At 34.8% G+C, this 13,188-nt stretch overlaps 1 protein-coding gene across 1 annotated transcript in view; it reads right to left on the reverse strand.

The window, feature by feature from the left end:
• The window catches only part of LOC145694175 (uncharacterized), a 47,501-nt gene extending 34,601 nt beyond the window's left edge, over positions 1-12,900 (reverse strand). The window contains exons 1-3 of the mRNA XM_081770292.1: positions 12,852-12,900; positions 4,870-4,959; positions 2,813-2,849 (exon numbers count right to left, since the gene is read on the reverse strand). Coding sequence (XP_081626418.1) covers positions 2,813-2,849; positions 4,870-4,923 — 91 coding nt within the window. The 5' untranslated portion in view covers positions 4,924-4,959; positions 12,852-12,900. The remainder of the gene's footprint in view (positions 1-2,812; positions 2,850-4,869; positions 4,960-12,851) is intronic.
• Between the last annotated feature and the right edge of the window lie 288 nt (positions 12,901-13,188).

Genomic DNA, 13,188 nt, shown 5'->3' on the forward strand with positions numbered 1-13,188 from the left:
CCACCATTTCATTCATTTCTCATTATCACCGTCTCCTTTAGAATAGCCAGTATAACCGTAGAACGTAGAACCTAAAGTTTTCATTTCATTTAAAAAAAATAGAATTAGTGAATTAATATTATGCTACAATAAATAGACACGCGAATTAAGACTAAACACATAATAAAATAAATCAATAGGTAGACACGTAAATAAATATTAACTCCTTAATATCATGAGTTCAATAAATAGATAGGTGAATTAAGAGTAGTGATTTTTTATGATTAGTCAATAGATAGGTACTTGAAATAACAGTTGTGACTTAATATAGTTATTTTACTAATATCATGATTCACCGATTTTACAAAAGAACTAGCAAATCTTTCTAATGAAGGATTTTAAATTACTTGTTTTAATTAACCTTAACATTACAAGTAATACCCTGTATTACTCTGAAAACATTAATTAAACGTATTTATAACTAAACTTTAATAGTTAATAAAAACGTTTACTTATATTTATGAACTGTGGCCTATATTGTCCTTTTGTCAGTGATGTCTTATTAAGCCTATTATTATCGTCCACGACTTACACATTTTATTACAGTAAACCCACCCTTAACACGAACTCGCTTAAGCCGAACACTCGGTTAACATTAACAAAATTTCAGTCCCAGCAGTGACGCGCTTTATCTTATAGGAAGTTTTATCGGTTATTACGAATTTCGGTTAGCACGAATTACAAACTCACTTTTAGTCCGTTGCGTCATTACAGGTTTTCACTAAACACCAACTGTCAACATTCCTTTAATTCTACAGCTCAGTTTCTTCTTCAGGTTTTACTCCAGATCAGTTTTTGCAATACAGTATTTATACAGAAGAAAATTGCCTTGTAAATAAGAGAAAAACCAGAAACGCATATTTTTTCTGTCCTCCTTCAAGCGCTGAACACCACAGCTGCTTAGCAGACAAGCTGGATACAGCACAAGACAAAACAACTTTTCTACTCACCCTCGTGGCTGCAAACTGGTGACAACAGTCTCAAATATGTAAATTTCCATTATCAGCAGAGTTGCGAATTTTATAGCTGGGCCTGGACTTCCTGCGTGAAAATTCCAAGATTTGGAGTTCACAGGCGTGCTTTAAGCTCGCTGTTTCCACCACTTGATTTGTCGGGTGTGAATAATATTGACGTTATTTTTCCTATTAAATTTCACCTCTGAAGTTAGGGTGAGAACATTCGAACATTTTTTGAGCGAATACAATAACAAGTGCAAATCTGTGTTCAAACTTGCTTTCCTATTATTAAAATTGATCTAATACGAGAGTAGTCATGGCCAAGAGGAAGCAGACAAGTAAATATAGATCTGCTAATAAAATTAAAAATCCTAGTGCTCAGCGAGTTTTGCGGAATATATTATACCCTGGCCGGTGAACGATGATTTCTGACAGCTTTGCACAAGGCCACGGCGAGCGAGCAGAAAACAGCAGGTCAACCAACCTTAGGCTCATAAATGTCGCGTCTCTATGGTAACCACCGCACATTGCCAAATTTTCACTCACCCTTTCCCACCCTCAACGAGGAAGCAGACGATTCTCCCCCTGCGCGAGAAGCACATGACAACATCGCACTCCTCAGTCGTCCTCGCGAGCTGAGCTGGCAGAAATCATCGTTCACCGGCCAGGGTATAGTACAGTTGGTCTTGAAGTTACCAGACATTTTTGTTCCAGTCTGAGACAGTGCAATATACAGGTATTTTTCCACCAAAAAATGAATTGTTAGGTTATTTTTTCGAGTTACAGTACAGTTACAGTATTATTGTAATATATTTTTCTCATTTTCTGTGATGTTGTACACTGATGCTAAAAAAAGGATTGATGTATGCGTTAACATAAACCTTCCTTCTGGTCTGCCTTCCAAGAAGAGAGAATACAGGTAATGAAGTATTTTTATGACGACATACATGATATACTGTAGTGCGCATGTATAGTCTACATACTGTAGTCTGTATACTAATATACTGTAGTGCGTATGCATGGAAAAGACTGTATTCCAAAAACAAAATTTGGGTCGTTCGGTTAACAGGGACTCTTAACTTTGAGGTCCCTTGGGATTATTGTTGACGATGATTTACTTTATTACTATTATTCGCTTTTGTAGAATTTCTCAAAAAGTTTTCACAATACTTTACTCTTATACATACTTTTTTCAGCCCAATATTCAGCTCTGACCGATTAACAAAATTTTACCCATTATTCGTTAATATAATTTAGGGATTCTTTAACTGAAAGTGGCAATTATATAACAGTAATACAGGGTGGAGCGGAGCGAACAGATACATTTAGAAACTGAATATTGTGAAGGTGTGATAACTTTGAGTGCTAAACACATAGTTTAAAAAGAATAGGACGCCATTTCAAATATAAGCACTGTAACAATTATAATTGACTCATTACAATTAAAATTACAATTGAACATCGTGCTTTCTGTATTCGTACTTATTACGAAATCAATCTAGTTAATAAAGTGCAGCAATTGTTCAGATAACACTTCACTATTAGCCGCACTGATGGCTCTTGAAAGAAGCCGTGTTGGTAAGAACCATCAGACATTGATCTATCGAAACTGTTGCAGTGTTCCTAAGAAATAACATCCTTTTCCTATGTTCCACTTGCAACCCTCTCCAAACTTTCGTGCCTATGCATTATTCAAATATTTGAGTCAACTCTGCGACATTCTATGCATTGCGTATCAGTAAGAGTTGTTAAATTTATTATTTTCATTTTAGTTATTTCTAAACACATTTCAATAAAAGATTAGAATATTTACTTACTTTCGGTAACATTAGTACGCTGCTCACACCAACTTCTCTGCAAGAAATAAATAATGTTAACAAGTATTTTTTGCATTACTGTATTTTCATTATAATGTTTCTCTATTGTTAACTTATATCAAATGTTTTGTAATCCGTTATACTTTAAGACTTTGTATCATCTGTCTTAGTCATTAAATCCCATGATACACTGTTTGGGAAACTATTTATTTCTGAATTATATCGAAAATCTATTGATTCTATTCAGTAGCCAAATATGTTACTTAACCAGAAAATTAAAATATTATGCATGTTTCCTTGAACTTAAATGTTACGCTAATTTGTCTTCAAATATATTTCGTTAAAATGATCTTAAGAAAAAGAGCCAGTGGAAATGGTACTTGATATGTGTGTGTGTTCCTTATAAGACACCAAAATACAGAAACATAAAAAGTTCAAAATTAATTGCGAATTCGATTTTTTTTTCAATATATTGTTACTCTTAGAAAATCCACCGCTGCATTATATATAGCCTATGCTTCCAATGTATGATATTTCGCGACAAGCGAGGATGAAAAAGCTTCAACGGACTGGAGTAGCTATGACCAGAATCGACAGTGTAGTAATATTTAATGAACCAATTTTCATTCAAACCAGCAGAAGAATGGGTACTTTAAAATATGGAATCATTTTAAATTATTTGTCGCGCATCTCTAATTGCCACATCCAGGCAAAAAAAAAAAAAACGATGCCGTATATTCGGTGAACTTGACGATGTGGCACAATTGGGAAATGTTAAAGCGGTTGAATCTGGTATCCAAAGATTCCATGTCGGGTCCCGATCCAAAGAAGAGCTCGAGTCAGAAGGGCACTGATCGGACTAGTCCCACATAAAATGGCCCTCGTCAAAATGACCCAGGTCAAAAGGACCTTAGTTCAAAATAGCCTCTTGTCAAAAAAAAGTCTCATAGAAAAGACCCCGCGTCAGAAGTGTCATGGTCAAAGGGCACCACGTTCAAAAGAACAGGCTCATCCGGAGTGAAAATAACAAATACATTGTCACTGCGTTGCCGTATTTTAAAAATCAGATCTTCTATCAATATTTGCTTATTGACATGGTTTGGATACAAAAACTCGCGGTCGAATCCTCAAAAGTAGGACCTCGCAGGACGAAATTTCGCCTAGGATGAAATCTCTCCAGGACAAAATCACGTCATAATAATGTGTCCAATAAGCAAAGTACAACTTCTTGCTGTATGCACATATACTAAAATATAAAATAAAATTACATCAAAATAATGGTGAAGGACAATTTCCAATGCATCTGTTAAGTAACTATTATTATAAATAATTTTACATTAGTCTTATTAATATTCCCCCAACCTTAGGCAATATACTTATTGGTTGTGGTCAAAATCCGTGCAGAAAGCGGGGATAATAGAGGAAAATTTATCTCATCTTACAAGTTCGGTAACATGTAGTATAACAACCATAGACTTTTCAACTATAATAAAAGTAAATAGAAATTTTAGTTTCATAATATAGTGTATATTTATAATATATTGATAAAATAATTTGATAATATAGTGTTTGATAATACAGTATAATATAGAAGTTTAGAAATAGTTCACTTAAGATATATTTTCTTTGGAATACTGCTCAGTCATTAGAAATTTGCTGAAAACACTGTCTATTTCAAGCTATATCGTGAAATACCTCTAAGTATTTTAAAATATACTTCTTTTAATTTTTAATTTAATTTAGAAAAGTAAATAAGCTACGGATTATTCTACCATCCTCAAGAATTAAGAATTGACGAAAAAAATAAGTTACTAAGCTACCTGGGTGTGTTATTTAATTACACTTATCAGCCTTATGTCATAAATAAGATAATGTTTAACTTAAATTTCAGGTTATTTTACTTTACAAACATAAGAGTTAAGCCAAGAGATATGAAAGGTACTTGATATGTAAGAAAATAAATAATTATTTGGAAATCTTCCATTTTTAAACATGACGTATTAATTATGTTAATGACTATGCAACTAATTTTCGAAAAAAAATGTAACATTACTTACCCCATTCCCTTTTGGTACTGATGTTAGAAGCATACCAAGAATCACTAATAGCATTATAAACTTAGTTACTTCCCGATAGATTTTTCCAAGCTATTCAGAAGGATAAAAATAGACTTTTAGCACTCTAATTAATCATATATATATATATATATATATATATATATATATATATATATATATATATATATATATACAGAGAGAGAGGTGAGGAATCATATAAATTACAAATATCGTATTTCCTATCTCATTTTAATACTTACATGTTCATGTTATAGTTAAAGTATAATATCTACTCTTGGTTCACATTAGCTACAATAATATGCACATTAATGTGAACATACTGTATATCGAATCCTTATTTGTTAAGTTCAAAAGTTCTTCTTCTCGTATTTAATTTTAAGACGCATCCTCGATATTTAATAAAGGAACTCAGAATTTGATAATACAAATTAAATCACACTGTTTTATTTGTTCAAACTAAACATTTAAATGTCAAGGTTAAAAAGATGACAAAGGTACAATCTTACAAGTATGACGTCACGGGTGTGACCACAGAGGTATGTTATGTGCATTCCGTGAAATGAACGGCGAGACACACGTTAGTCAACCCCGTTGCCAAAGCGCTTTTATATGCGATTGAAGACGCACCTCACCTATTTTGTACCTGAATTTTTTGCAGAGAAAGTGCGCCTTACAAGGAGACTTACGGAAGTGTCACTTACCGATTTCAATAAAACTTTGCATACTTGTAGAACATCGAAAAATAATCGACACGTATTTTTTGTTTCGGCAATGGTGAAAACTTAAGGGTGGAAACCACCTTTGAATGTTAGAGGTGGTTTCCAAGCATAGACAAAAGATAATAATAATATAGAAAAAACATACTGCCAGTCCGTTTTAGGACAGGTGATACAGAATCTGATGTCAAAATTACAAAATTCAAAATGGCGGATCCAATATAGTGATTACAATTACAAAATGTCTTCTGGTTTGAAATTCTCTGCACTTAACCAAGAACAATTATAGTTGACAGGAGTTACTACGAGAAGGTTGCAGCCCAATTTGAAATTCTTTTCTATTGATTTGAAACCCCTTTATTTTAACGGAATGCTTGATTAAAGTGGGTCTCTGCACCTCTCCCTATTCGGGGTGTTTATGTATAGTGACTCCCCTCGCATCTTACTATTTCAGAACTTCACATATTCTCAATTGTTATAATTATGAATTTTTGAGAAAACACTTTATACTAATGATATTTCGTAAAAATAAAAGTTGGCATAAACATTGGAAAACACTTCACACTAATTATATTTCGTAAAAAAAATCTTGGCATAATGATGCATAAACATTCTTTACATCAAGCTTATCTTGTTACAGCAATAACTGTGACAAATCGTAAAATGCAAAACAATCTTCTTCCCAATAACAGTTTTTGTATCACGCATATCTAATAATATTTACAAATCTGGTAGAAGAAAATAGATTATTAATCGGTGATTTGGATCTAAATTAAATTATTACAGAGATGTAAATTTATTATAGTTGTAGAGGACAATATCAGTAAAATGTATCAAGAAGTATTTCCACGGCTTAAAGACGAACACATCAAGAGACTGAATTCTACCAGTTGTTAGTGCAGAATGGTTTCTATTTTGAGGTACTCTTTCGTTCGTAAAATAGGTTGAAAATTCGATTAATTGTGACCACTCCACGAATCTAATCACAAAATGGTCTTTGCATTACACGCTGGGAGGAAAACCTCTTGAAACCATGATCTCAAAGGACCTGATGTTAATTTTCCCGAATTTGATGTTTTCAGAAGGATATTTTCACATTAAAAGAGGTTGTTTTGGACCATAGGGACAATTGTTCCATTCTTTTCCTACAAAATAATTAACAACGGTGATAACAGAACACTATTTTCAGGAATTAAAGGCTGTATGGTGTAGCTGTGAATCATAGATTTATTGACTGTGTCGCACTTTCTACTATTTGTGTCTCTGTAAAAGCTATAGTGAGAGATGCAGAGCCTCACTTTAATCAAGCATCCCATTAAAATGAATACAGAAAGGGGTTTCAAATTGGTCTGCAACCTCGTCGCAGTAATCTCTGCCAACTATAATTGTGTTCGGCTAAGATCAGAGAATTTCAAACCAGAAGACATTTTGTAATTGTAATCACTATATTGGATCCGCCATTTTGAATTTTGTAATTTTGACATCAGATTCTGAATCAGCTGTCTTAAAAAGACCCTGACAGTATGTCTTCTTCTAAATCAAATGGTTGTTTTCGGTCTATGCTTAGGGACCATGTCTTGCGTTCAAAGGGTGGTTTCCACCCTTAAATCTTCACCATTGCCGAAGCAAAAAATACGTGTCGATTATGTTTCGATGTTATACAAGTATGCAAAGTTTCATTCAAATCCGTGAGTGACTTTTTTTGATAGACCGTAAACGAATAATAATGTCACCCATAGGGAATTTTAGGTGATTATTTTAAGTTTATTCTTGTTTAAATTATATCAAAATTGTATTGTATTAAAATTCAAACTTACATCTGTTAACTTGATGAAACAACATGAAGAAATTTTGTAGACAGAAAAACATTTCAAAAACTCATTACGTGATGGTTTGTTTACATTTATGTAATAGTTGGATAACATACACGAGACAAGATACTGCAAAATTAAGTAACTGATGTATTGGGAAAAGAAATGGAAACTTTAACTAAGAAAATTCGTTGCAACAAGAGATTGTAACATCTTGTAAACACAGACACAATTTCGGATATGGCATAACAGTCAGATTTGCAGACACAGGCTGTCTGGGGATTTCGGTCATCGCGTGACAATGTAGAAACTGAAGTTTCTTCAAACAGATGGGACAACAGAGAGATTTCCAGACATGAGGTTGCAGATCCCACCGTGTGGAACACGAAATAGAAACCTTGTGAAGGATGGAACCAGGAGGAGTTGAGATTGGTGGATCAGTGGAGATTAGTCGATCAGTCGAAATTAGTCTTAGTTGAAAGACAGTTCATCGTACCTAAGACTTGAGTTCAATGAGTAGATCAAACGAGAAGCTACAGTAACTTACCACATAGACAGCACAGTTATGGTCTGTCTATTCTTCTCACTTCAGAAATTAAACCCAAGGAGAATTATAACGTTTAGATGGTCAACTATAATCTACGGAGAACTCATCATTGAATCTGTGGGCATGTGAGTTCCAGGATAGATCCAGAAGGTGGAAAGTCCCAGTCATAGTCATCCAGGAGCAGAGAACATCAACAGGTATGTGTTCCCAGTCTGTATTGTTGCCTGTGATTAAATCATCAGATATGCCGTTCCTGTGATCTGACTGCGTATGACATACTTATTAGTCAATACAAACATTACACTACACCTGATTTAAAGAATGGAAACACACGAATATCCTAGTGAAATTGGAGTTATTGATTTAACAGTTTAACCTCTCGCAAAACAATATTACAATGAGATTTAAATTCCCATCCATTTCAGATAATGGATGGAAGGTGCTTTCTTGCGTCATAACGCTTCCATCCCCATAACTAAGGCACGACGCAGGGAAGTTCTCAATAAGGCAAACTCGAGTAATTTTGTTACTCGAATAACTCCGTGATAATTACACAGTTGATGTTTAAGAAATTATCCTAACAACGAGACGAGGTCAAATGAATTTCCATAGAGAGCAGATGAGTATTGAAGGAACTAATTGGATATTAGGTTATTATCGCTGTCGCGGAGAACGAAGAACGGTCTATTTATTTTGTAGTGAAGAGTTTTGTATTTAGGTGAATTTGTAGGTGGAATTGATGAATGAAAGGACCACTGTTCCATATATCAATGTATTGTCACCATGCTCACCGACTACGTGGGTGCTCCGGGGCCCCGGCACCCACACAAATAATCTTGTGGGTGCACCGAACCCACAAGATTTCTAGGATGGCATTTGGTATCTCCCCCAATTCGTTTCACAGTTCCAGAACCGAGAAGCTTGTTTTTGTCTAAATTGTGATAAAGGTAGAAGTACAAGAACCCTGGGGGCTTCTAACTTCCTTCGCTAGCTGTCCCTAGCTCAGCTATATTTTGTAAAGTAAGTAACACCGTTGTAAATCTTATATGTGCAAGATTCGAGGAGATACTAAATATCAGTCGATTTGTAGTCTGGACCCGCGTTTAAACTCATTTCTCTTGCGTTTAAGTCAGCCGTGTTACCCACTGAGCTAGGGCAGCCCCAACTTATCGTTATAGTACCGAAATATTTTACTTTATCGCAGCACGTGCCTTTATGATAGTGTTCATAATAGATTTAAACTAAAATCAATCAAACATTGAAACTTCCCTGAAAACATAAGGCTAACACGTCCCACCATTGATATACACGCACATAAATTTTGGAATGTCGGCGTCGTTGATTGTTACACATTCTTAAACAAATGCTTCAGTTAGGTGCTTGTTGTCACTCAATTTCTGTTGCATCAGTTACGTGATTGTTTTCTTTTAGCACAAAATTCTGCTGCATCATCACTGAGACGATAAATCATGGGAACTTACTTATTCAAGGCGATCTATGGCTTCAGTGAGGAAATGCAAATCTGAAGCACGAAAGCAAAAACACATTACAAGAAACCTCCACATCCAAGCACTACTGGAAGCCAATAATAAATCTTCCGTACAAGCAGTAGACAAACAGGTTTTAACAGGACGTCCAGATCGCTGTAAATATCAAGTGAGAAAGGGTAATAGCACGTAGTACGTGATAAAGAAGCTGTGTGGTAACGTTCTTGACGACTTGTTTTATTCCTTCCTGTTCCTGCTCTAAAGACATTATTGACACACTGAAACATTCAGTATTCTCGATGTGGTTCTTGCTTTGATCTTTACGACAATTAGTCAAAAGGTGAAAATGGGGTACAGTTTTGAGAGTATAATGAGTGGTTTCACCAGGAATTTAGAACTGTGATATAACGAAATTACCCGTAGTTACAAAATGTCCAGAAATTTGTAGTCTTTTGTCAACGTTTATACTATATCTATTACCTCTGTAAACTTTGCACTTTATAACATACCACTCTTTAATATGAAGGGTCCAGGGGAAGAATATAATAAGTCACATTTTGCAAATTTTACAGTACAACAAATTTAAAGTTTGAAGTTGTATATTTTTCAAAATGCCATTACAATGCAATGCTTATTGTTGTTATCATTCATTTTAGTTATATCTTATTGTGATTGGATATTATAAAGTATGAAAAGTAATATAGTAGTAATAATTTTTTAACAATAAAAAAGTACTGTGCTCTGTTTACCGGACGTATCAGAGTTTTCCTTAAACAATCAGTACTGTCTTGATACTGATGATTATTTTATTTACAAGATTGCTGTAAGAAACGTAATACAAACACATATTTGTAACACTTGTACATATTATGAAGTCTTTTCAATGGTGGTTTCTTGATTTACTGTGCCTTTGGAAGGTTTGTGTAGTACTCCACTGCCTTTAAAGAGCAATAGTCTTTCAGTGGCTGCAGATTTGCATATTTTACTTGAGATATCTCCAGGAACTCTAAACAAATGATAGGCCTAGATGAGTTATGCTTTTAAAATTAGTTGAGGTAAAAACAAGATAGGTTATAGACAGTATATAGAAGTAGTGCTGTCAATCGGGTCAATTCAGACCCAAATTGGGTCAGCTCTTTTCAAGTCACTGGTTGGTCAGCTCGGGTCAGCTCGGGTCAGCTCGGGATAGTCAGCTAGGCTCGTGTTACGGGTCAGTCGAGTCAGCTCTGATCTGGTCACGTGTCAGGTTGGTTCGAACATTTTTGTTTCGTGTAAGGTTCCGGTCGGATTTTGGGTCAACTTGAACCGACCCGAAACAAGAATGTTCGACATAACCTGACCCGAGCTGACTCGACTGACTCGTAACAGGACCTTAGCTGAATCTACTCATAACCCGAGCTGCCCAACCAGTGGCCCGAAAATAGCTGGCCCGGCTCGAGTTGGAATCGACCCAATTGAGAGCACTGTTTATAAGCTAAGTTAAACATTTGTAGGCTAGTTTACGTTAGGGTAGGTTACGTTAGTTATTCTGTAACGTGTAATACGTTAAAACTTGCCATCATAGGCCGAGGATTACCAGTATTTTTCAAATGTTTCGTAAGATCATCAACTTTCCCGCGACCAATACCATAAGGTGAAGCGAATGCAGCCTTTACAAAAAGTGACCTCTTCTGTCATTAATGGTTTACAAGACCAACGTTTTAATTAAACTATAAAAGCTTATGAAAATATTATTTGTTTTGTTTTCTTGTTTTTTAGTTATCCTTCTTGTACCACCCACAGTCGGTATGAATATGATGCATCGCAATAAGACGCTTCACTCTCGTTTTTCCTAGGCCTACGTCTTTGCACAGGTACTATTACAATTAAACCTGACAGGTATATGTTAATTTCATCATTTGAAACCATTTCGTTCATTCGTCTAATGATTTCTTGTTTTCCTAAATCATTAACCTTCTCGAAACGTCGTTTGCAGGTGCACTCTGGGCCGGTCTCATGGCTCTGTCGTTTTAGTTTTGCATTACATCTCGAATTCTTCCATATGGAGGTTTTTTGTTAGATGTTGAAGGTGGAGAAGATTCTTCTTCACTCAGGGAATCATAATTGCTTTGTTGATCATTACCACTGACCACAACAACTAAAGAAACCCACGTTTTATTGTAAACTTCACGTTAACTAGAGCACGTTTCTGAACAGAGACTGTGAACAAGTAATTTCTTAAATGGCCGATATCAATGCTGCCAATTGGACAACACAACAAGAACCTGGACTTAACTGCGTTTTCCCCAGAAGGTCGTGGACTTAACATATTCTTCCCAAGGATAAGTCGTAAATATTTTCGGACTTATCATAGTGTTCCCCTCGTCATTAAATCAACAGAAACGTCCGTTTTCATAGAACAACACTGTATCAAAAACAAAAAAATATCGATTTTTGGACTTATCAGTTTCTTCCCCTGGACCCTTCATATATATCATACATATCCAGTGTATTTCTATATTTCATTTCCGTCTTAGTAGGATTTGAACCTTAATATTATAGATAGAACTAAGATTACCTTACATTTTATACATTTTATTTTAAAGTTCTCATCAGTGGATTTGGAGTCAGGATGCCGAGAGAGTGATAAAAAATTCCTAACTGTGACACGAAGCAACATAATTCACATATATGGAGACTCATTGATACACAAAATACAAATAATGCCGTTCTCCAACAACTTCACGGGTTTCAAACCCGATTTTAGGTCAGGTTTGACGTTAAGACTAGGTCTTGCCCTTTACAATCTTGGTGTTTCATAAATTCGCAAAACCCACAACCTTCAAAACTCCAACTCCAATTTAAGGATTTTCGCTGCTATTGGCCCAACTATTTCTTTTTTCAATTAATGAATAACTTAAATTCAATGGAGAACATCAAATATTTAGAAAATGTTCCAGAAAGTACCTGCAAAATATTATTAAATGAATTAATTGATTTGTAAAAGAGATTTTTGGAGCAGTGCAGTCAGTATCTACCCCAGCTTTAAGTTCTTGAACATACGGAGGAGCAAGACATTTCCAGAGACAATTTTCCGGTTTTACTTTTATTCTATTTTTTTTTTTTAATAGAATAATGTAGTTTTACAAGATTTGATCCATATTACAACCCAACATGTTTGGGGGACAGCAGGGGAGAAGAATCCCACCGGGGGCTTCCTTCCCTTTGATACCTGTAGCATTGTTGCTGAGTGCGGGCTCTGTACTTTATAACCTTTATATTATCTTTATAACCTATATAATCTTTATAACAACACTAAGCTCAAACTCAAAATATAACACCACTTTTCTTGCTACATTATTTTTTAAAAAAATAATAATGACATTTAATACAATTAATAAAATACGAGCAAATTCTGTACCTTAAGCTTGAAGTTGTTCTTTCCTTAGTAGCTGGTATTTCATTTTAACTAGTGAAACTCATACTCGATAATAGAATCCTTACATGTTTACACCTTCTGTTTACTATAGAAAGGTGATTTGTACAGTTATGACGTATTTGTTGAACAACAAAGGTAAAACTAATTTGAAATGTAGATTTTCAATTACAATGTCTACAAAATCTCTAGTTTTTAATTGTCATGAACAATACACTGTTTACTTGTTTAAATAAAACATGGTGTATTATATTCGCCTATATACAGATAGGGACTTCATCACATTTTACATTATGTTTACACTTGTTTTCCTTCAGTGAGA

The sequence above is a fragment of the Thermobia domestica genome, chromosome 9, assembly GCF_964235325.1.
Source record: "Thermobia domestica chromosome 9, izTheDome1.hap1.1, whole genome shotgun sequence".
NCBI classification, from domain to species: domain Eukaryota; kingdom Metazoa; phylum Arthropoda; class Insecta; order Zygentoma; family Lepismatidae; genus Thermobia; species Thermobia domestica.